We start from the raw sequence: 26,199 nt of genomic DNA on the forward strand, positions 1-26,199 counted from the left end.
CTATGTCAGGGAGAGGCTCCCAGCAGGAGAGATCAACTTGGGTTATGTGCCAACACAGGACAACCTTGCATATTTTTTCACAAAGGCATTGTCTCGTGAGAAGCTCAAAGCTTTTCGAAAAGCTTTGGGCTTACTCCCCTTTGTGGACTGATCATCTCCTCAGGGCATGGCACTTCCCTTTACTCATGTGCCATCTCTCGTTCACCGCATCACTCCAGGGGGGATTTGTTACCATATACATGTGGTAGTGATGTGTGTGAACACACTAGGACCACTGGGGCATTTTTCCCCTCTTTAAGAGGTTTTTTCCCCTGTGCATTGTATATACGCCCATCACTCTAGGGCTATCTATCTTTCCATTGCACACTAAGTAACACACTCTCAGTTGTGTGCCTTGAGCTTCCTTTGTCTTCTCCAAGCTGTGTGCGTTTCTTAGTAACCCAAATTCCAACAATTGCAAGCCCGACCTTCACTTACCTTCAAAATTAAAGCTAGCAACCCTTCACCCATTGCCTCACCCTCTTGTTCCATCGCCCAACAACCAAATACCCCCTAGGGGCAATTCCCACTCATCCACCCAAAAGCCCTTATTGCTTCAAATTCTTTGGTTGTCTTTGGATTCAAGAAGTTTCCTATCATCAGCAACTTTTGACCGTCCAATCTCTCCCTTGGTTGATTGCTCCACCTGAACCATAATCGCATTGCCTACAATTTTTAAAACATCGACCACTCATGTTCGAGAACCCTTGAAGCTTACACCAAAAACTTGAAGTCGATTGCAATTAATTGATGATCACTAAAAGGCAAATTCCATTGATGATTGCCATCTACAGAGGAAGGGAGCTCAGAAGTAAAAAATTCCAATTTATTGCACGCGAGCCTAATCAATTGGATGCCAATTCTCAACCATGCCTGGGTGCTCCACATTTTGGACTAGAAGTCATCATCAATTGATGTGCTAATTATCAATTATTTTTTATTTACTTTATTTTCTCATTAATTTTGTATATTGAGCATATATCTATTACTACATAGTCACTTCCTTTTATTAAAAAAAAAAAAAACGAGAAAGCAAAGCACGCAATCATGGCACACCTTCCACATGCACCCACAATTGTTGAAAAACTTTCTAATCTACAACAATCTCTCACGTATGAACACATAGGAAGGAAAAAACTTGAACATAAATTACTGCATTCTACACGCATCAAATCTACACTTGCTTCAAAGCAAAACAAAGTTAGTAGAAAAGCCTTCACTTTTAAGGATTTTGATGGCACTAAGGACGCTAGCACAATTGTAGCATGGGTTAGTTAGTTAGGTGACTATTTTCATGATGAAGATTTTCTCGAACGTGAAATGGTAAAGTGTGCATCAAATCATCTCACCAGTAGTGTTTCATTGTGGTGGAACGCCACCAAACACATGGTACAAGACCACGCACTTGGCATGCATTCAAAAAGTTGTTTTTACCTCAATTTTACCCACACAATATGAAGCTAAAGCACCATGCCAGTGGGATTTATTTTGACAGGGTCAAAATGAAGATGTACAGGGCTACACCGATCGTTTTTTAAACTATTTGATTCAATTGCAAGCTATTGAACATGTTAGTTGTAGGAAATTGAAGTGTAAGTATATATTTGGCTTAGCACTACAAATTGCTGATGAGGTAGATATGTTTGAACCAGATTCACTATCAAAGGCTATACTTTGGCTCTTAATGTGGAGAAGAAGAAAGGTGGACAACCTTCTCACACTGAACAAACTGCTAACACTAACCGTAACAAGAGAGCTTCTTTCTCTCCTAACTTTGAGATGAACAAACATCAAAGCCGTTCCTTTTTCAAGAGACATAGATTTGACAACTCTGCTACAACTTCTCAACCCTATGGCACCAACAATGACAACAGATAGTAGCGAGGACACCAAAATTCTTTCAACCAACATCCTGCTCAAAACTCTAATGGTAACAAAAAGGTAAAGTTTTTTAAACGTTTCTAGTATGGCCAATATGCAGATAAGTGCCCATATGGTCCTGCCAAGAGCAATGGCCAATCCAACATAGTCACCCAAAGTCCAAACCAAAGACCTTTCAACAACAACTGCCCCAATGGTGCTATAGTTAACCTCATAAAAAATGCTAACCCCAACGACAATGAAGTGGAAGCCAATTACGGTGAGGAGTATGATCCTGAGTATGATCACAATGACAACCCATCTTCAGGTACTCCTATATCTCCTCATACTTTGTTTAAAGTGCAAGGCACAATCAAGGGTGAAAGTGTCACCATTCTTTTAGATGATGGCAATAACCATGATTTTATTTATGCACGATTGGCAGAACAACTCTCTCTCTCAAATTTCTTCACCTCATAAAGTCAAAATTGTTTTTAATAATCAAGGTTTCAATTGCAAGACCCAAGCCACCGTTGAAGTTTACATTGGTGAATTTACACAAGTATGTACATTTCACCAATTTTGGGAATGCACCAATTAAATAAGTACGTACATTTCCAAAATGTCATGAATTTCTAGTCATGACATTTGATCTAACAAATGCACCAGCCGCTTTTACACGCATGATGGACATAATTTTCATTAACCATCAAGATTTTTGTGATTGTATTCTTTGACGATATTCTTGTATTCAATAAATCAGAACAAGAGAAACCTCAAAAATTCTATAGACCCTCCCAAGTTCTAAATTGAAGAAAAATAACCCTAATTAACTCCCGCACACCCTCGAAAACAGAAAGCAGAGTAGTTGGGATTACACTAGACCACCTCCTAGAAACTCTCTCGTGTCTTCTCCCAAATGGGAAAAACTGTAGATTTTTTAATGAAAAAAGCACCCCCTAGCTTGACCCACCACGTCCACCATTGTTGGTGTGGCAAAAATAGCCTTTTCACACCCTTGTGGCTCAGATTTTGGTCTTTTTTGGGCCATTTTTGGCAATGTTTGACCCTCAACGGGCATTTTTTGCGAGAAGAATGCCAAATGAACTCCAAATTCCTCCAAATTTTGTAGTCTTGATCTTAATACTCAAAATTCATGGCCACATACCAAAATTCCATTTTTGACCACTTTTAAGGCAGTTCTGCATCATCGCATATCAAGCATTCCAAATAGATAGTTATGGTGCAAATGTCAAATTGGGGCAAGATGAATATACCCACAATTGCTAATTACACTATTCACATTCTAAAAAGATTGAAGTCACATCCAAGATCCAAAAAAATGCACTTTGCACCACATTCATGGTGGCAACACCCTATCCAAATATTTACATATGTGTGATTGTCTACACATAGACATGGTTATTTACAATGTGTACATTGTCCACTATATTTGAAACTCAATATTGAGTTGGAAAGCTTCCAATTGCATATATTTACATTTTTATGTAGACATGCCCTTGCATATACACACTACTATTTAGTTGCCAAAAGTTATTTATCATCATCTACTTCTACCTGTCCATATGTGAAAGCTCTACACATTTTTGTCACCAATCCTCTTGATAATCAGCTCATAATTCAAGCTTTAAGCATAAAAACTATATTTTAGCTATAGGAGGATATTAGTGCATCAAAGCTAATTTAGGACCAAAATTGTCACAAGGCATATGAGGAGAGGAATAAGAAAAACAAGGTGATTTCTCATGAAGAAAATGCACCCAAGGAGGACACAAGTCCCTCGAGCAAATAGGGATGGGTGACCTATGAGACCGAGTTACAATTGAAAGTATGCTTTTGGAATTGCAACGGATACCCATGGAATGCATGGGTTTACATGAACTTACAAGCAAAGCCAATGTTGTACTTCTTGTTGAAACTTGGGAGCATGATACACAAAGGATTAATAGGTTGAAGGATTACAATGTACATTCATTGATATGGTCAAATAAATAGGATGGAAAGCCGGTTCAAGGTTTTCGTTGCTCATTCGATTTGCAACCACTTGAATATTGCAAGCTTATTTGTTTCTCTCCATTCCTGGAGAGCTTCAAGCTCTACCTTGCCAAGCTTTCCAAACTCAATAAGGGTCGTTGCACACACGGGGTGTAGCCGGGGCTAGGGTGTCTTTCTCCTGGGCTCTCATACCGATTATGGTGCTTGTGCGGAGTGTGCAAGAGAGGGAAGGAGAAGAGGATTGGGGAAGGGGATGATACACAGAGGCAAGGAGTTGGGTTAGTGGAGAGGAAAGTAAGGGTGGTTTCTCACGGCCACCTGGCCTACATCCCAACACCCCAAGGGTGAACCCCTTCGACGCCTCCAAGCCCAAATCAAAGAGGTGAATCACAAGAATGACAAACTCAAAAGGCACCTTGTTGCCCTCGAGGTGCACCTTCAATCACTCCAGTCTTAGAAGATAGTGGATACCGATCGCATTCTAAAAAAGGTCAAAGAGGTAGAGTGCACATACACGAGAATGTGGTTTCACTAGCCACCCAAATCTAAGAGAATGCTGCCATCATCCCCTCCAAAGTGGAGGAGTTCTTGCAAGAGCGCCGACACCGTGAAGGTCTTGCATTGACCGTGAGCATTGGTGGCTTGCCCTCCACTTGGTGGGAGGATAATGATAAATTTCTTGCCACCGTTAACCAAGGTCAACAAGGATATCCAACCCATCAAGTTGGACATTCCCACCATTGAATTCGTGGATTGGGATCCTTGCACCAACCAAGGGAGCCTTTTTTTCAAGACCAAAGAGGGCCGCATGACACTCTTAAAGAGGGCTCGAAGCTGTCTGAAAATAGATGTGAGTTTTTGCTTGAATTTGTTGAATCCATATCCAAAAATGATGTTCTCTAGTATCAGTTTGTCTTTATGTTGTCACGGATTTGTCATCTTTTGTCTGTTGTCAGTCATGCCATGTCAAAAGTTGTATGGGTTATAGACACTGCCAAAAAGATAAGTGGTAAGACCTCCCAATTTTTTGTCAGTTCGTAGCCTATTTTTTACCGCTTCTCGTGAGGTTACTGGGTACACCTTAAACCCAAGGTTTGGCACTGAACCAAAAACTCCAATTTTGGTAGCTAAATATTTTGGCCTACACCCTATCTGTTCAAGGGGGGGTTACTCACCAAGCACCAGGTTATGGATACACCAAAATCCTTGGTTGTGAGAGAACCTATACTTTGAATTTTGTCAAAAAATAATCACAATCAAATGCAAAAAATTTTAATACAACTCACAAAACATTGCCCTCTAATATTCATAATATTAGATCCGCATTTAGAATGCCTCCCCCCTCCTATTTGGAGTCCTCCTTGACGGCAAGGTATCGCCAAGGGTATGTGAAGTACTTGGGCAATCAAAAATTGTGCCTATGTAGGCCTTGTAATGTAGCCCTATTATGCATACACAGTCAATGCATGGAAAAAATTTATGATGTGCAAGATGTGGGTATAAGAAATATTCTTATTGGCATTTGTTGGCGAAGCTTCTTATTCTAAGCAATGTGATTTTCTTTGAAGCTCTTGTGCCGTTTTCTTGATGGAAGTTTGTATATCTTTTTCGAAGGCTTACTTATCTGTTTGATGCTACTTTGGAAGTATAGCCTTGTGGTTGGTTGTCGTATTCGACATTGTTCCTTAGAGTGGGTTCTCTTCTAATTGTACTGTAAACCGTAGGAGGAATTGAAAAAATTCAAGAGGCGGTGCAGTAACAGTAGTTTTATTGATTTTCTTTGGGACCCACTTCTTTGTGATTACTGGCTAATTTGTTGATGTTGCTCGTTTGGGAACCCATACTTGTCCCTGCTTCGTTTGTGTTTGAAGAGACTTCTTTGGGATCCACCTTGTCTTTGTGTGAGTCTTCAGTGGTCTTTGCTTTAGCTCTTGTACACTTGGTTGAGGATGAGATTCAGACTTTGGGAGTTGATACTTTGTGAGTTTACCATTTAACCGTTTCGGAATCCAAATGAACTCCCGACCTCTTTGTTCTTGAGTCAAATTCTTTGAAACCCAAATTCAATTTGCGAAAGCTTGCAACTTTGTGATTTTCTTAGCCGTTCTTGCGTGCTTTGAATGGTTTTCTTTTGACATTGGATCTTGTGATTTTTCATCAGAGATCATTGTCTTCTTGATCCATACCTTCTTTTGGCCAAGCTGCCTCTTTAGTATCCAGATTTTTTGAACTTTTTGGTTTTGACTTGTTGTTCTTTTCTTTTGGTCATCCTTGATTGTTACTGAAGCTGCTAGTGATCGTGATGATCTGAGTTGTTGGTAGGGCATGTCATAAGAATCATCAATGTCGCTACTATCCTCAGCAAGGTAACATTCTAGAACTTTCCCTTTGTGGTTTGGTTGGTTATGGAAAGTTATTGTCTCTTTGCTCTTGGGTTGTTGTTTTTGGGATGACTTTGGTATCCACTCATTGACATGACTGTGCTCCTCGTGGTTGATTTTTTTCTTCATGTATAAGAGCCACGTATGATGATGCTTGTTGTAGTTGTGTTTCCACCAAGGACTTTGGAATCCACTTTGGATGCATTTTATCTTTGTAGCGATGAGATTGTTTCTTGGGTCTTTGATCTGGACAATCATAAAATCGTACATTTGTTAAAGTTTCATTTTTGTCACCTTTTGGGTCGTCCAAATTTCTGTTGTATGCATCTTCTTGAAGCTCCAGGTGTTCTACAAAGTTGTAGAACTTGTCTTCTTCTTCGTCTTTGTTTTCCTGGAGTACACTCACTGCAAAATCAGAAACGAAATCATAGCCATCTTCATCACAAAACTTCGTTGTTGGATCGTCTCAAATAGCGCACACATCAAGAGTAGCCAAGATGTGTTCCCATTCAAGTGGCTCTAATTCTTCCTCAGGAAAGGGTTCTAGGATATAATACTCATCTTCAATTTCCCTTTGTAGGATGCCTTCCTCTTGCTTTAAACTTTCGCATTGCGAAACTCCACACATCCACAATTCTTTAGGCTTACCCAACCATGCTGGAAGTTTTGATCCTGCTACAGTAGCGGAACCAGACTTTTCCATAGGTGTTCTCATCACATCCCTGTCACTATGGTACTTCAATTTTATCCTTGTCGTGGTTTCCATATCTCTCAAGTAGATATGGTTCATAACCCTAGTCTTGGACCATTTTCAGTTGTCGCATGAATGGTCTTCCGAGAATGATATCATAGTTCTTCTTCTTGTCAAAGTCAACAATAGAAAAGGTTTGCTCATATTCAATGCCACAAGAAGTAACAATTGCTTTTTCTAACAGTCCTATGGGCCTTTCCATGTGTCCGTCTGCAAGTTGTAGTTTCATCCTTGTAGCCCTCACTGCCGGTTTTCCCTATTTTTTCCATAACTCTTTTGTTGTGATGGAAACGCCAGCTCCGTTATCAAGGATTGCCATGGTTTTTACACCTTGTAATTCCAAAGGAAGAGTGGTGTTCCCATCTTCATACTCTCCTATCTTGTTTAATGGCACTGACCGAGTGTTTAGCTGAGGCATTTCCAGTTCTCTGATCCCTTCCTCAATTTGAGTCATTGCTTTTTTAACACCAAACTTCTCTAAGCATTTTCCCATAGTAGCCCACATGTTTGGTCGTATTCTTAGCAACTGGGCTAACATTATTGTATAGGTGACTGGTGTCGACAAAATGTCTATCAATCCTTTTGAATCAATGACCTTGTTGGGAGATAGCCTTCGTGACTTGGCCTTGTACTCTTTCGTATAGGATGGTAGTGTTCTTAACGAATGGGGTTGGCTGTTCATAGATTGTACAGATCCTTTGTCTCCCCAATACAATTCCACTTCTAGATTCATTTGAGATCCATAGCTATGTGAAATCCCTTGGAAGAGTTATTCGTGGTATTCAAAACTATCCTTGGCTCTAATGCCAGGTGCCTGAGATTTTGTCCATACTCGTGACTGGAATCTAGCTCTTTTTGCTTCTGGTTTGGCGAGATTTGTGGTGTAGGTGGGACAAGGATCACACCCTCAGGTTTTCCAATTGGTGGTTCTAGTAAAGCTTGGGCTGTTCGAATCATTTTCTTGCACATTTCAAGCCTGTCCTTTTCTAGTTCTGCATATGGATATGTTATCCACCTCTGTTCTTGGGTTTGGTTGTTGTTGAGCCGTGTTTCATAGGATTTTAGGAGGGCTTCTAATGGCTCATTAACCTTGTCAACCAACACTGATCCTCCTGAACTAACACTTCTTGATTTCTCATCTGTGGATGGTTATTCTGGAGGCTGATTTGCCTCTGTAAGAGAAGGTGAAACCCTTTCCTCATGATCTTCTCTTCATCTTGGGTAAGCTTCTCAGCCAGGGATTTCTGCTCTTGTTCCTTATGTGCTTTCATCCTAGCCTTTCTAGCTTTCCAACTATTCTGTTTGCTCTTGGTTTTTTGACCAGGTGTGTCTGTCTTTAGCTCACCCGTCTCTTGACTCGTGTCAGTTTCTGTTTTCTTTGTCTTTGGGTTCTCATGTGCTTCCTTTTGAGCTTGCACTCTCGTAACTACTTGAACTGGTACGACGTTTTCATTTTCCAAGCTACTGGGTAGCTGAACAATTCTTCAGACATTCATTGTGATCTTTTTGACTTGGTTTGGGTTTTTTTCAACAATCGGGGATCAAGTGAATGACACCACAATCTATACAATAGGCATTCACTTGGGTGATCCCCGTTTGAGGACATTGTTTGACCAAGTGGTTTTCATGGCTCTTGTGACAATCTATCTCCGGTTGAGGAGCTTCTTCTTGCAATTCCTCTAGGCTATATGCAGGCTTTGACCTTGCTAAGCCTCTATGCGCAATGAACCTCAATGTCCTTTTGTCCATCTTGTATCTTCTTTCTTCAGGTCAAAACACAAGAGGTGGAGGTTGTGCCGGCCTTACCACTCCCAGCGTTTCTCTGATCTTTTGTCGCTTTGAAGGGTAGTACACGCTTGATTGCTATAACACATTGTAGCTGGTACTAACACTTGTTTGTTAGATGCTTCCATCATTGACGAGTATCTCATATCTATAGGCATTCTAGCACCTGGCAGCATAGGTTGTTGTTCAAAGATAGGTTGTGGCCTTGCAACTCCTACTGGTCCCGAAGCATTTCCCGTAACGTATCTGGGTGGATTAGGTGCTACTCGAACAGGTTGTACATACCTGTCCCTGGCATATTCCATACCATAGGTACACTCTTCTCTCATATGGTTTGTCCATTTTCTCTCAATTTCGCACCATAGAGGTTCTTGGAGGTTAGATTTGACTAGAGGAGCAAGTCTTTGAGGTATTCCTTCTATAAGCTTAATTTGCTCACTAGATATCTCTGGCTTTATTGTGGGTTGGGTTCTTGGTGAATCACTCCTTTGAGAAGATGTGTCACTCTCAGTATCATATCTTCTCAAGGTTCTGCTCTGATTTGGATAGGAGTAAGTTATAGGGGGTGGTGATGGTACATATGGTTCTAGGTAGATTCACTTGAGGAGGCATGTCTTTCATCTCTGTGATCACTTCATCTCTTGTTGTCGCTCTAGAAGGGAATCCAGGTGGCTCCTTTTTGGAATTCTCATGTTTGGTGGAGGTATCCGTGGTCCTTCATTGACCAAATATCCACCTCTTTGTAGTGCATTGTGTGGGTTTGTGTCAAAATGTGGATAGATTGGCATTTCATAACTTCTAGCTTGGCTTGCCATACCTCTGGTCACATCTACAAAAGGATTGGTAGATTGGCTTTCCATCGTGATGATTTTAGCTTTCTTAATGTCAGGCCCACTCAATACTCTCAAGATAGTCCTTAACAAGCCCACCTTGCCTTAGTGCAACTTATCCCTTTTTGCCCTTGATCAAGTCTCTCAAAAGTCTAGAATTTGTGACTCTTTTGGTCTGTGGAAACTAGTTCTGGGTACCCTAAAAGTTTGGATTTAGGAAACCTGGGTTCTATTGCCTGCAAGCTTTTCTCCTGGCTATACTTGACTCAATTTGGAGTTATCAAAAGTTAGAGCAGTTTTGGTGAACTGCACTTGAAACAACACTTAAAACAGTTTCAGGATGAAGGATTTTTGCTTGTATCTTGACCAAATGTGACCCAAATTTGTTGAAACTTGGTCACTAGGCTTCTTTTATGTTGGCAAACACTTCTGTGAGCCCAGATGTAACTTTTACCTCTACTTTGGAGCTTGAGACATTATACGCGTATAATGTCTATGTGCTCAGAATTTGACAAAATTTGGTATGTGAGCTCTCCTTGATGTCCTCTACCCATTGCAAGTTTCAGTTTGTGAATTTGACCTTTATTTGACACTTGAGATATTATACGCGTATAAAGTCTTTTGTGGTAGAATGAGGTGACTTTTGTTCCACTGATTCCTTATCTCTCAAGCAACTCTCAATAAGTTTTAGAATTCAATTTGAACATGTTTTGAGCAAGTTAAGACCAATACAAGCCTGAATTTGCAATTTTTTGTCTTTTGCTCTTTGCAAGCCCAAATGAGCTGCAAATTCTATGACATTTTGGCTAGGGACTTCTTTTATGCTCTAGGACAGTGAGGTATACTCAAATGTTTGATTTGACAAAAATCTGGCCCCTAAGACATTATACACCTATAAAATCTTTTGGCTCAGAATGACATGACATTTTGCAAACAAGCTTAGAACATCATTTCCCAACCCGCTATGTGGTCAAAAATGAAATTTGACTTTGAGATCTTGGCATGAGACATTATACGCGTATAATGTCTATGTGCTCAAATTTTGACAAAATTTGGTATGTGAGATTGTCTTGTGGTGCTTAACACCCTAGTATGCTCAGATTTCAATTTTGATCCCTAAAAGTACCCTTTAAACATTATATGCGTATGATGTCTAACTGGTCAGAATGAAGTGAATTTCACTCCAGAGGTTCCTCACTACACTAGTAACTCACAACAAGTTTCAGATTTGAATTTTGACACTTTTTGAGCAAGTTATGGCCAATACAAGCATTCACTTTTCTAGATGCGTCTTTGGTCTTTGCAAGCCCAAAAGTGATCCAAATTTGATGAAATTTGGCCTATATGCTCCCTAAATGCTGTAGATCACAAGGGTGCACTCAAATGTAACTTTTGACCCCAGATATGGCCTCTAAGACATTATACACGTATACTGTGTTTTGCTCAGATTTTAGTTATGTTTCTACCAGAGGTGCTCCTTAGTGTGTAGATCAAGAATATGTGCTCACAGAAAATTTTGGATGTAAAAAATGCACAAAATCATCACTTTTCACAAGAAAATCCCCTGAAAGAGTAAAATCCCCCTAGTTTTCAATCTATAAGCACAAATTATATGAAATTTGGTGTATGTGCTCAACCCAACATGCTGGAGATGGGTATAATGTCAAAGTTCATTTTGGCTGCCAAAATCACTCTTTAGACATTATACATGTATGATGTCTGCTAATGAACTTTTGAGCAGAATTCATTCACAAGCAACTCCAAGTATCTAGCACTAGTTTTCAAGCACTTCTACCAATTTTCATGTAAAAATGTGCTCAGAATCATCAATTTTTCTATTTTTTGTTTCATACACTCTGTCTTTTGTCTTTTGAGTATCAAGAGTTGGTCAAAACTTTAGTTTCAACGTAGACGAGGTAAAACCCCGCCTTCTAAACACACTGGTGCAGTCAAATTTTTCAAATTTGGCCTCCAAATGCCCCTTGAGACATTATACACGTATAATGTCCAGGTTTATAGAATTTCAGTTTTTGTACACAGAACCCTTGCACATGCCCTCATATATGCTCAGCACAAATCAGCCATGCAAAAATATCAATAGAACTCTTTTTATTGTTTTTTTTCTCAAAAGCAGACTTTTCAGAGATTCTAAATGCAAACAAGCATTGTAGCAAATAAATCAGTGATGAATAGCTCTAGATCAAAATCAGATTACTTACCTAAAGCTACTCCTACAAATCATATGGGGTTTTTCATCTATGAGTAGAAAAACCCTTCAATGCCACACACGGACTAGCAAATGCTTTTTTCACCTCACAAACCACTCGACCACCAACAATTACTCTAATATACAAATCCTAACTAAACCTATCTAGTCGCAGATCCTCATTAAGACACACGCTTCCTTGCTATCCACTTGATCTCGGAATAACCTCTTCCAGATCCACTTAAGAAAAATGCTTTCTTTAGCCGAAACTAAAGCAAGCAACCATCTCATGAGTGTTAGTAGGAATACCTACCTAAGTCCTTGTATCCTGGGTAGCGGCGCCAATGTTGCAGGGGCAAATCACACCACCCATAAAGTGCATGCAACACAATATAGATCAACATAATGTCAATCGAGAACACAAATGACACGATAAGCACACAGAGGAAATCTCTTTATCTTGTCAGGTTGAGACCATCCTACACATACAACACTCTGGAAGGCCAACTAACCACAACCTAGAATTTCACTACTCTCAACTACACCACCCAACCCACATACACACAACGGAAGGAAACCCACTAAATCATGACAGAAACATAAAAAACTTAAGGAACACCATCCCCTCACTAGGATACACCTGTCCCTAAGCCTCTACACACAAAATCCTAGCTCTAGACCCATCTGCAAAAAACACGTATAAAGACAGAGCCGATATTTGGAAGTGTCCAAAACTGAAATCTATGAGTACGTATGCGCAGCTTATGTTGTCACGATTCTAATGGCTACTTGCAAGCAAAAAGCAGACATCGTTTGATATACTTACAGCTACAAGTAGCTCGTAGATGCGTAAGGGCGTATGCTCCGTTTTGTGAGGAAGGGCGTCAATGTGTAGCTCTTGCCGAGGCTAGCGCAATGGTGCAGTCGGAACTACAATGTGATGAACGAGCCGAGCGTAGCGTGAGGATGAAGCTCACGCTCACTCTCTTTCTCTCTCACACACAGTTGACGGCATCTTAAAACTTATGATTATGATAAAAAAAAATTACAAAAATGACCTAGGTACCTTATATACTAAGGCTACCTTAGGTTAACCAAAAATAGAGTTTGAGGGGTCACATGGCTTTGTATGTACAATCTAAAAGGGCCATTGCACCCCGGCTTCTGCAACTAGACTACCTATTTATTACAAGTGATGTTTCTAACCATAGTATGCAACATTTCATAACTCTCAAAAAATAAGGCTTTGTTGAGTTATGTCGTTTTGTTGACCCAGTTGTCAACAAAGGGATTGAAAACTCCTCTTCAAGATATTTCTATGGATGAAAACAATATGGGTAAAACTCGACCAGAGAAACCAATACCTATAAACAAGGTGGGAGATTATTGTGAAGGAGGAGAAGGAAAAACCACCTTGTCATTAGAACACCAAGGAGTGAAAATGTTTGCTATACTTAATAGTGGGGTTGAGGTGGCCATTGCCACAAAGGAAACTTGGGAGAAATGGGGGAGACCAGCTCTGAAAAAAACATGAATGAAATTGCAACTTGTATATGGATTTGTAGCCACGTCCATGTCATCCCTAACATGGCTGGTCCATGTCTTTGTTTGGTCTTTAGTCTGTGTCTTTGCTCAATATAGCCCCAATGGCTTAATCATCTTCACGTAAGATTCATATATGATGTTGCCGATGCTCACCGTTGGTCCAGAAATCTTGCTATCATGTGTGAAAAAACCTGTGTAAAAAGCCTCTTCAAAAGCTCGCATGTGGAAGCTAGGTAAAAACATCAACCATTGGTAGAAGTGGTGTAGCACTTGTGGTGATGGTTGAGTGGAGAGGTCCTAAGCCAATTTGAGGAGAGTGTTTCCCATTGACAATAGAATTCAATGTGTAGATTTTGTGGCATGAACACCTTGATGTAGGCTAGCAATGTTTTGCAGATCTTCTTGAGCATCATGCAAGTCAAATCAGGAGAGATAGTGAAGATCTTAATGGCGTCTGTTAGGGTTTTCACCGTATAAGTCCCACTTAATCTCTCTCCTTCTTTGGGTGGTGGAAGCTTGGGGTAATTAAGCCAGGTTGGATGCTTCTACATAAGCCTTGAGTGGTCCTTCTAGGTTCTCATCCATAGTACTAGACAGTAGGAGACATAATCTCTCACAGATTTTCGAGCAACGACCAAACATACTAGGTATGCCGGGTACTTTGTGAGCCAACCTTTTATCCGTTTTGGCTATGAGTCTACTATTATCTTTGAGAATGCTTTATCTTTGATGTCTCCCTCAAATAGTGATGTCGTCTCCTGTACTTGAATTATTTTCTTTATAGTGAGCACTTTGTACTTGAGAAAAGGGTAAGGGAGGGATGGATGCACCCACTCTTTTGTAAATACATTTGTATCTAGCCATAACACTCCCGCAAAGTGCAGCATCCTTTGCTCCCATTCTATCGCTGCTTTGACACCTCCTTAGTGGATTTCTCTATCAAACTTTGGAGAAGGGCCTCGTCCTTCACCACCAACTCCTACCCTTCCTCTTGAATTTGTGGAGGTATCTCCATAAATATAGGTTCCTCAGAGCTTTTTGGAATCTCCATTGGCTCTTGTTGGCCATTGCTCCTAATTCACTTGGACACGGATCTGTATCTTGACCTTTGGCCCTCTCCACTTATTGTTTTAATTCAGCCATTTGCTGCTGTATCAGCTTGTCTTTTTTGGTGGCTTCCTTTACATTGTTAACTAGAAGCTCTTGTAGTGTTTCTAATTGAAAGTCCAGCTGGTTATTGTCTTGTTGGAGCTCTTGTTGCTCTTTCTTGAGTCTTTCCTCATCTACCAAGGAGCCTTATGCTATGTGAACTCTTTGTATTTGCTCTAATTTCAGCCCTTTTTTAAGTGCTGTGATTTGAGCTTCTTGGGTCTATATGGCCTGGCTATCCGCTCCTACACTTTCTCTTGCAGCCCTTGGAGTCCCTGTCAGCCTTGGTATGGTTAACTCTTGGAGATTTAGTTTGTCCTTGAGCTCTATTATCTCATCCCGAGCTGACTCCAGCTCATCTTTTATCTTCTCTTTTTCCTCTTACAGATTGGAAATCTCTTTAGATACCTCATCCATCTAGAGGGTGAGGATATCCCTTTCTACTTCGGCTTCCTTCGGGATCTTGCTTTGTGCTTCTTGCTCTCTCTCTCTCTCTGCTTTTTTATATTTGAATAGCTCTTTGTAATTCTTTGGTGAGGTTGTCATGCTCTCTTATCAAAATTCCTCTCTTGTCCTGAGCATGTTGTTTTCCTCAACCATAGTGAGAGACCTTGTTCTGATTCTATCTAGAATTTGGTGGGTTGGGTAGCTCTTACATCCTCTTTAGTTGTAGCTACCACATTCTTTTTTGCTGGCCTAGGTAGTGGTCCATCCAGGGGGACTTGGTGGCCCATACTTAGCAGCACTCCCACTATAGGAGGGCACCATAGTCTTTCTAGAGGTCTCCATCTTGGCATTGGTGGGATTCGTACCAAGCCTGATACTCCAAGCAATGATAATTGCACTTTTTGCAAATCCTTTTGCTGGGATGCTTGGGGTTTCCTACTTGGAGGTTGTTGTGTGTATTTCAGGGGAGATACTGGTGGTGTTGTACTACCTCCCTCCTCTTTGTACTCTTTTTCTTCTTCTCCTTGTGCTTCAGGATGCTCTTGTAGCTTCCTCTTACTACCTCAACAGTGAAAGGCCCTAGATCCTCTATTCTATCACCCTCTTGGACTCCTCATATGCCTTGATGTAGTGACCAAATTGATCCTCTAAGGGTCGAGAGGAAATGCCACCCATTTTCTTTGGGTTAGGTACCCAATACTCCTCAAAATGTCCCTTTAATGCTCGCTCAGCCTTGAATTGCTCGATCAGCCTCTCAACGTGGGCTGCCTTTTGGCTTGTGGTCTCTTTTTGGTTTCTCTTTCTTGGCCATTACTTCTTCCCTTTTTTCTTTGGTGGCTCTTCAGATTTTTCTTATGGCATTGTCTCTAGCTTTCTCTCGAGCCTTGTCGAGATAGTTGGTGCCACTGGTGGTTCATCTTTTGCATCCTCTTTTAGCCTTAGCCATTCATTATTAGTCGGTGGGTTTGGCCATTGTCCTCTTGCTCCAATAGCTTCATATGCAATTTTGGTTAAGATTTCTGCTCCACCGATGTATAATTTAAGCTTATCAGCTCCCAAGCCCACTACCTGTTCATGTATATACTGGGCATAATTCAGATCTTTTGGTACACTGCTTCTCAATGCCCAAGTGAAGGTGGTGGCAATAGCATGAGGTGGTGTAGTGTAATTTTGTGGCTGCTTGTTGCAAAAGTGGAAAAATTGGTTGTACAATTTTTAGATTCTGATAGCTCTTGGGTCCATCAATGTCTTCAAAAATTGGGATGGTTTTCTTTTGAGAGTACACCTCCACTGCATCTCTTCTTTCTCAGACTGAGCTGCCATCAAATTTATGTAATCCCAAGGCATCTGCAATAATTTGTGGTGTAATGGTCACTTCTTTACTTTTTTCCTAAATTGTGGTGATGACTGCTTTGCCATCTTTCTTGATTGTAGTGGTCATCTTGTAGAGAATCTTTGATATTCAGCTCCTACTGGCACATATGTAAAGAATCCATGTAGATCTACTCTTTCCAGATGATTGATTTTAATGAGTTCCCTTGGAACCACCGGCACAACCATAGCATTGCCTTGTGGATCATGGAATGTCCCTTGGTATAGCTTTATGCTCTCAGTTTCTAGAGTTGCTTCATCCATCCATGCTTTGGTTGGCTTCAATCTCATTGGGAATTGTGAAGGGCTCTTCCACTACAATGATTTCTTTCAAGGCGAGCCTTTTCTTCTTTATTGGTGATTTATTGGCTTCCATTGATCCTGCGTGCACTCCAAGTCCAAAAGTTAGTGTCTTTTACTCAATCTGGCCATTGTTCAGCTTTTAACTATCCAAATGATTTCAAAATTGAATCACAAGCTAATTGGTCATAAGGATCCTATGCAAGCTGACAAAAGTGCATTTTGATGCTCATTTTATGATGTGAGACATCATACGCATATGATGTCTATGTGCTCTCAATGAGATGAGATTTGACATATGCATAGATCATAGCATGTACATCACCCATATATGCGTGGAATGAGGTTTGAAAGTGTAATGAGAAAGATTTTGGCTTATTAGAAACTCTTTTCAGACTTTGAAATGGTAATAGGGATATATTTTGGGTATATGAAGTTCAAATGGCTTGAAGCTTGTGGCATGGACTCATCAGCTTATGGTAAGAGCATTGAATAGGTCAAAACCACCGCAAATTACCAATTTTGACATTTGAGACATCATAGTGTATGATGCCTTTTGTGCCCAAATGACTTGAAACTCATATGATAGGATGTCCACAGCATGTGTATAGTGTCTATAGCATCAAGATTGAATTTGAGCTCGTAATTGCATGTCAAAGGCCAAAAAAGGAATTTGTACCCTTAGATTTCCATCATATGGGTAAAAATAGGTCAAATAATATCCAAATATGATGAAAATTTATTGGCAAGCTAATAAAAATGTGGTAAAGGTACTGGAGATCTGAAAAAGACTGCAGCATGTCAAAATAAGGGGTCTATACATCATACATGTATGATGTCTATGTTGTCCTTTTTTGCTTAGACTTGATGTAAAGCTTGCTCATGATGTGCGCATCACTTTGATGTGTTCAGATTTGAATTTGGACAAGTGCTCATGTGCCCAAGGCCATAAATGGTGTTTGTGGCACTTGAATTTGAAAGTTGAGGTATATAATGACCACAATTTGCGCAATTATGTCCAAACTTGGTATAGAGGCTATATATGACATGATATTGAGTTTTGGATAACAGTAATGCTGACAGAGTCACTATTTAGCAGGTCTAGACATCATATGTGTATGATGTCTATTCTTGGAAAATTAAAATGTGAGTATGCTATGTGCATGCCTTGTGTTAAGTTTCCCTAATTAGTTTGGAGCATTATTTCAATGGACAAGACCATCCTTTTCTTGAGGACTCCATCTTAGCGGCTTTTGACCAAATGGTTGGTATGTGAGCTGTAATGAACATGATGAAGAGGCTGGTGTGAAAACTTTACCATTTGCATGTTTAAAAAGGCCCACCAGACATCATACACGTATGATGTCTAGGATGCAAAATTTTGGTTTCAATGCATGGGAAAGATCTGTGCAAGTTCCCTAAGCCCTTTTAACTCTGGTTCAACTTTAAATTTCATTAGTTTAGCTTAGACTCCTTTGGTACTTTGGACTTTCATGTCAATTTTCACTCTTGGAGATGACTTTTCACAATGATTTTACTCAAACTTAATTAAGCTTGTAGATGTTGTGGGGCACCTTTCCATGCCGTTAGTGTAGCCTTCGGCCTTACAGATGTCCTTTATGACAATTTTTCGCTCTGAAAGTGTCTTTTAGTTTGGTGATGGTCCGGCGGCAACCTTTCTTGATGTTTAACCACATGCCTTGTTTGTCAAAGGTATGTCGATGTTGTTCATGAAGTTTGGTGGCAAACGGATGCTCCATATGGCCGTGACAGCCAAATGACGCTTTGCATGTTCAAAGCCGAGATCTATGTTTTGACTCATTTGAGAGCCAAATGACGCTTTGCGTGTTCGAAGCCAAGATCAACATTTTTGACTCATTTTTGGTAGTGTTATTCTGGAGGAAGTTACATGGCTTATAGACAACCTCGAGGGGCACCTACCCTTGAAGTTTCATGCCATTTTGGTGACATGTCTCAGATTGTTTTTTGCAAGGCCTGAGAATGTTAGGGTTTTCATTTCTAGACTAAACTAGTACAGGAGGGCATAGCCATGTCCATTTAGCATAGGGTCAACCCCCTATCAAGTCTTGTAGCTATCGTTAGTGATTATCAAGTTACGATTTCGTTTCGCTCTCTCCTTGTCGATGCCGCATTGGCGCTTTTGTTAGTTTTTCGCATTGAAGTTAACATTGAGCATGAAGAGCACATGGTAATGAGCCTACCTTTCATATCTTGCACCGACCTGTGTGTTGTGGGCATCGTACAAATCCGTAGAAGATCCGCGTGCTCTAGATCTCTCAAGCTCTCTCTAAATATGAATAGTGAAAATGAACTAGTAAGTGGGGTTAGAATTTCTTATATCAGGGGTCTCGGAACCACTTGCCACAAAATTTGACATGTGCTTCTATCTCATCAAACAAAATGCACTTTAGGCTTAAAAATTACTCAATTTGGACTCCGTTTGCCCAACTACAAAAATTTGTCATTTTTCTCAAAAACTGGCCGGATCGGACTTTTCGCAACGTTATCATAATTGCACCCTAACTTCACCATATGCTTCCCTTGACTTAGTCATGACCCTTGTATTTTTTCTTTTATCATTACATCACCATCTCACCTGCTTTTCCTAGTTTTCTTTGTTTTTTTCAAAAAAAAAAAGAGGAAAATAGCAAATCGAATCCTAAAAATACCAATAAATCAAAGTATTTCAAAAAAAGCATGATAAGATGCTATGTACATTTATTTGTAATATTTTTGGCAAATTGCTCCGTTTTATCATATTTTGGCTTGAAAAACTACTATTTTTACATACACACACACACACACACACACACACACACACCTAGAGGCTCATTTCTGGCGTTTGTCCTCATATATATGTAGAATCAAGTTAAATAAGGGCATGAGTACTTGGGTTCACCAAAAATTTCCGCCATGCAAAAAATCCAAAATCATAGAAAACAATGCTCTTTTTTGCACACTAGGTTCGCATTGGCAATGCCTCCCTCCCTCCTAGTTGGAGTCCTCGTGGATGACGGTGTATCACCCTAGGGTATGTGGTGTGAATGGATAACAACATTGTGCTAATGAAGGCCATGTAATGTAGCCCTATATGCATACTCGATTAATGCATGGAAAAAATTAATGTTGTTCAAGAGGAGGGTATAAGAAATATGCTTATTGGCATTCGATGTTGAGGTTTCTTGTCTTGGCATAACCTATTTTAGAGCAGTAAAATAATAAAAATTCTATTTGTGTTGCTCTTTGTTTAATTGACATTGGATTATCTTGTACTGTTGGTTTGCCGTCTTTCGTCATGGGATTGAATACTTGTTGGAATCCAAAGACCGAATATGTCGTATGCTTGGTCTTTTGTTCAAGAATCCACATATGTGGATGACTCTTTTGGGCTTTCCATAAGATCTTGGGTACCCAAATCTTCTTCTCATTTTTTTGGGTTTTTTGGGCTTTGGTTCTGGTTGGATATTAGGTGTTTGTACTGAAGGGAGTTCCTTGCCCTATCTCTTTGGAATCCTTAGCTATTCTCGATTGCCTTGAACTACAATCAATCTCTTTGGCACCCATACTTTTGTGATATATTGTGGGTTTTGTTTTCTTGGTATATCATGTGTTATTAGAGAAGTAGCTTTGAGCATGGTCTGCCAAAATTTTGTGACTTCGTCCTTCTTTATCCACACCTGCTTAGGTGCTGTTGCGGGCTGACAGTTGCCTTTCTTTGCTGGTTCCTTGACATATTCATTGACATTTTTCCTTTTTTTGTTGTAACAACCGTGGGTAGGACATTTGCAGAAGTGATCTCTTTTGAATTTCTCTTTGGTATCCATTGTTGAACCATTGTAAAAAAGGGATGTTTGGCCTTAATTCTTGACTCCGCTATACCAATGGGTTTTCAACTTTGTGTACAACAAATGGAACCACCTGGCTTTCCTTTGCATGTTGAATGTTGACTGTATTAGAGCTCCAATCAATCTATAATTTTATTGTCTCTACCATGACTGACCAAGCAGTAATGGATGTTGCACTGGTTTATCTTCTACCACATAAAACTTATGCGGATAGACATATTGGTTAATTTGCACAAGTATGACTGTCCATCCCATTGCCTTGATTGAATGCTCTAAATAGCCTTGAAATGTCATGTTGTGTGGGTAGGATTTTTTTCTCAAGTGCAAGATGCTTGTATAAGTTGTAGGAAATAAGTCTTCCTTGAGCTGTTGAATCTAGAAGCGCGTTTGCTTCCACTTGGTTGCTTCCAACTTTGACTTGGATTGTGGGATCCACCGTATCCTTTTCATCAAATTCTGCTACATGAGGACATTGATCCGTATTGGTGGTCCTTGCTATTGTCTTTGTCATAGAAGCTTTCCCTTTGCCAATCATTCCTTTGCTTCCGCTTGAGCTTCTTCGACTCTTTGCTGTTTTTCTTGAGTTTTTTTTTCTGCTCATGGATTTTTTGAAGCATGTCCTGGATTAGTGGCAAATGATACTTTTTTAGCCTGCATCCACTAATCCAATTATGCATTTCATCACCATTTAATGTAGCAAGCTTTACAGCCCCACTTGGCGATAGATCTTTGATCACAAAGGGTCCTATCCCTCGCTTTTTAAGTTTCTTGGCATGTTGTTTCAATGTATAGGCCAAGACATAATCAATTGTTTTAAATTATTTCGAATATACACGCTTATCAAAAAACTAATTTTGCCTTCCTTTTTGAGCGTACATACGGCTTTCAAGCAGATCTCATCTAGCTTTTCAATGTTATCTATTTTCGAAGACAATTCATGGCGTGTCCATTCTAGTTTCTTAGCTACCCTTAGAGTTGGGATTAAAACATCCATGGGAAAGATAGCATTAAGACCAAACACCATATTATACAGTGTCCTCCCAATAGAAGTTTTATAAGCTACCCTATAAGCCCACAATGTAGAGTGGAACTTTTGATCCCAATCAGTCCTTGAATTAGATACTATTTTAGTCAATACAATGCACAAGGTTTTGTTTATAGCTTCATCTTGTCCATTTGCCTGTGGATGGTATGGAGCGTACTTCTTGTGAATTACCATGAATTCATTTAGAAGATTTTCATAAACTTCATCAATAAAATGTGTTCCACAATCATTGACAAGTTCTATTGGTAGACCATATCTAATAAAGACATGTTCATAGAGAAATTGTGCAGTGGTCCTTGCATCCGATTTTTGTGTGGCTTTTGCTTCAACCCATTTAGTGAGATAGCTCGTGGCAACAATGATATATTGGACATGAGTCCTATAAGCGGGTGATGAAATTGGACCTCCTTAGCGAAAGCTTTGGCTCCCATCATAGGCCTTAAAGGCATCTCATCCCTCTTTATTGGCACTTTTGGTACGCTGGCAAGCATCACATCTTTTAACATACTCTTCAGCGTCCATATGTAATGTAGGCCACCATATTCCCACGGTTAAGATAATTTTCGTTGTCTTCTCCCCTGAGAAATGGCCTCCGCTTATTCCTCTATGTGTCTTCTCGAAGATTGGTAGATACATGCTCTTCATTGCACATATCCTAAGTTGGTTATCTTTTTCTCTCTTATAGGGATGATTTTCAATCAATGTGAAGTCTCAAGCTTCTATCTTTATGGCCCTTTGGCGTTGGTGCACCCAAGTTTTGTCGACCCAAGAAAGTGCCGGTAGCCAGTGTGTGGAATTATGCAGAATCGAAGGGAAATGCTTGGTCATGTGCTAGATGTTGGTTGGGGTAAGTGCCACTGGGATATGTATGCTAAGTGCGGTTTTTCACAAGTCATTTGTGGCTTTCAAGCTTTGCTTATAGGAAAGGTGTTATAGTGTGTGAGCCAAATCAGATATCAAGGCCATCAAATTCAAAAGCTCTGTGTATTCAAGAGCGGCCGCATGGTTGTTTACTATTCGGGCCTCATATCAAACTCGAAACGATGGACTGTCACTTGCACGATCATGATCAAATATCTCCTCCCGTGGGAAGGCTACTCAGTTCGAGGGAGTCCAAAAAGAGGAAGTTTTTGAAGGTGGTAAGCATGCAGGGACAAAATGAGCGGTCACTGATTGAGAGCAGAAATGGAGCGCCATTTGTTTGGCAGGCCGTGAGCATAGGGGGAGTGGTGGGCTGCAGTTCACTGTGAAAGGGATGCCACCTGGTAGCCATGCAAAACAAAAGAGGGGCCAGTTTTGCAAGGGGCAGCAGCGGCTCGAGCCGGCAAGGGAGTGAGGCCAGATGGTTGAGGACGCTGTGGGGAGGTTGGTGCAAGAGGGAGAGGCCATGCATGGTCAGGCTGTGAAGGGGAGGAAAGCAAACAAAGAAGTTTGCCATATCCGGTGTGCTCGGCAGTGAGCAAAAAAAAGGCATGATAAGTACAGGGCCGTGAGTAGGAGAGACCGCCAAAGGTGGTGGGGCTTGGAGCAATAGAGAAGTGTAAAAGGGCTGGAGAAGGAGGTTCGAGGAGCTGGAGCACGAGGTGATATCAGAGGAGGTGATCAATTGCTAGAGAGGAGCACTGGCTGGAGCTGACCGTGAGAAGGTTTGAGGAGCATGAGAGGGAGTCCTATCATGTAGCGCCAGAGAGTAGGGTTACAAGCTGTTGCAGCAAGGGCCAAGAGCATAGAAGGGAGGACTTTCACCAGAATCCTGGCCTACAGGGTTTGAAGAAGGCCTCCATGGAGTTGAGGCAGGCTGTTGTTCTTGCACATGATGCGCTACAAGAAGCCGATAGTTGCAGGTTGGAGGCCGTGAGCATAAGGTGTTAAGGGACACCAGGGCATGATGCACGGCCGTTGGAGGGCTCATGTAATGAGTGCCAATTGAAGAGGGAGGCTCCACAAAGCTGCAGAACGGGAGGTTCTCTTGGCAAGGTAGAGAGAAGAGATGGGACCTCTGTTCATGGCGTGTGAAAAGACGAGAGTTATCAAGGGTGCGGATATCACAAAGACCGTTTTGGGGCTACTTTATGTGGTGCTATGGATACATGTGTTATTGGAGGTTGTTTTACAGGTAGTTTTATATCAGTTGCAAGGCTCTTTTGAAGTGGACTATACTATGGAGGGTTCTGTAGCAGATGACATGATAGCGGCTTATGTTACTAGTGCTTCAAACGATGGAAAGTATGCCTATAGTCGGTACGGAGACTTATGGATGCAGGGTGAAAAAACTCCATGCTATAAAAAGCTCAAAGGGTGGCGTGTCTATTGGCATACGAGAGCAAAGGAAGGCTTGAATATACATGCTTTACAGGTGGATGGCAATGAGCAATGCTTTACTTTTCATCCAGGTGGACTTTACACCATTCTTGGGGGAGCTTCGAGCTTTCCATTTGACCTTGGACGGTGATGCAGCAAACACTTTTCTCCCTATTTTTATCCTATCTATATAGCCACTATCATTTTTCTTATGCAGTCTATGTAGTGATCATATATCATTCTCTCTATACAGACTTCTTTTATCCAAATAATGCTATGGTTGAGCATGAATGCTCAACGAGAGGGAGGGCAATGATGTTGCACCCAAGTTTTGTCGACCCAAGAAAGTGCCGGTAGCCAGTGTGTGGAATTATGCAGAATCGAAGGGAAATGCTTGGTCATGTGCTAGATGTTGGTTGGGGTAAGTGCCACTGGGATATGTATGCTAAGTGCGGCTTTTTACAGGTCATTTGTGGCTTTCAAGATTTGCTTATAGGAAGGTGTTATAGTGTGTGAGCCAAATCAGATATCAAGGCCAGCAAATTCAAAAGCTCTGTGTATTTGAGAGCGGCCGCATGGTCGTTTACTATTCGGGCCTCATATCAAACTCGAAACGATGGACTATCACTTGCACGATCATGATCAAATATCTCTTCCCGTGGGAAGGCTACTCAGTTCGAGGGAGTCCAAAAAAAGGAAGTTTTTGAAGGTGGTAAGCATGCAGGGACAAAATGAGCGTTCGATCGAGAGCAGAAATGGAGCGCCATCTGTTTGGCAGGCCGTGAGCATAGGGGGAGTGGCGGGCTGCAGTTCACTGTGAAAGGGACGCCACCTGGTGGCCATGCAAAAGAAAAGAGGGGCCAGTTTTGCAAGGGGCAGCCAGCGGCTCGAGCCGGCAAGGGAGCAAAGGCCAGGTGGTTGAGGACACTGTGGGGAGGTTGGTGCAAGAGGGAGAGGCCATGCATGGTCAGGCTGTGAAGGGGAGGAAAGCAAACGAAGGAGTTTTCCATATCTGGTGTGCTCGGCAGTGAGCAAAAAAAAGGCATGAGAAGTGCAGGGCCGTGAGCAGGAGAGACCACCAAAGGTGGCGGGGCTTGGAGCAGTAGAGAAGTGTCACAGGGCTGGAGAAGGAGGTTCGAGGAGCTGGAGCACGAGGTGATATCAGAGGAGGTGATCAATTGCTAGAGAGGAGCACTGGCTGGAACTGGCCGTGAGAAGGTTTGAGGAGCATGAGAGAGAGTCCTATCATGTAGCGCCAGAGAGTAGGGTTACAAGCTATTGCAGCAAGGGCCAAGAGCATAGAAGGGAGGACCTTCACCAGAATCGTGGCCTACAGGGTTTGAAGAAGGCCTCTATGGAGTTGAGGCAGGCTGTTGTTCTTGCACATGATGCGCTACAAGAAGCCGATAGCTGCAGGTTGGAGCCCGTGAGCGTAAGGTGTTAAGGGACACCAGGGCATGATGCACGACCGTTGGAGGGCTCATGTAATGAGTGCCAATTGAAGAGGGAGGCTCCACAAAGCTGCAGAACGGGAGGTTCTCTTGGCAAGGTAGAGAGAAGATATGGGACCTCTCTTCATTGCGTGTAAAAAGACGAGAGTTATCAAGGGTGCGGATACACAAAGATCGTTTTGGGGCTGCAAGCTGGAGCTTTGGTGCAACGTACGGATGTCAAAGGCCAATATGGCGTGCTCGTAGTTTTAGCAATGTGCGTGCAACCGTATCAAAAGCCACGCCATCATTTGTAAATGTCCTTATCAGAATTCATTTTCTCCACATTTTCTCTTTGTTCGTCTTTGTACCTTCATCGTCTGGGTGTGTAAGTAGGTATTCTGTGATAGAAGTTTGGGGAGGAAAATTTGTGTATACCATGGTCTTTGAAAGACTGAGATAGAGAGTATACACTAGAGATCTTGAAATTGTGTGTGTATGTTGGTTGATGTTGAGTTGCATACTTGTGGGTATACAATGCCTTGAAGAGACATAGGTAGGAGGCATGATGATATGCCTTGCAACAAGGCATGTGTGGTGTTGGTGTGTGTGGGTATCGGGACTACTTATATGTGAGTGTATGATGCTATCAAGGGTCATAGGTCGAGATAGTTGATTGCATGCTTTGCGACTGTGTGTATACAGTGTGGGTCAGTTGGGTTGGGCATTGTCAGCAGTCAGTTTGCAAAGTGGGTGTCTAGGTGTGATTATTAGGGGATAGGGGTGATGTGAAATTACTGAGCTATAGAGGGGCATTCAAATTGTGTGCTGGTGGTTTTCTCATTTCCCCCTTTTCAACATGCTCTAGAGGTATTAT

At 41.2% G+C, this 26,199-nt stretch overlaps 1 protein-coding gene across 1 annotated transcript; it reads left to right on the forward strand.

The window, feature by feature from the left end:
- The first annotated feature begins 22,884 nt into the window (after positions 1-22,884).
- LOC147443735 (uncharacterized) lies at positions 22,885-25,678 on the forward strand. The gene is made up of 2 exons (XM_086526533.1): positions 22,885-24,039; positions 24,146-25,678. The coding sequence occupies exons 1-2, from the start codon at positions 23,582-23,584 to the stop codon at positions 24,162-24,164; spliced, it is 477 nt and encodes a 158-aa protein (XP_086382659.1). The 5' UTR covers positions 22,885-23,581; the 3' UTR covers positions 24,165-25,678.
- The last annotated feature ends 521 nt before the right edge of the window (positions 25,679-26,199 follow it).

Source organism: Adiantum capillus-veneris, chromosome 13 (assembly GCF_014529385.1).
Source record: "Adiantum capillus-veneris isolate H3 chromosome 13, ASM1452938v2, whole genome shotgun sequence".
NCBI lineage: Eukaryota > Viridiplantae > Streptophyta > Polypodiopsida > Polypodiales > Pteridaceae > Adiantum > Adiantum capillus-veneris.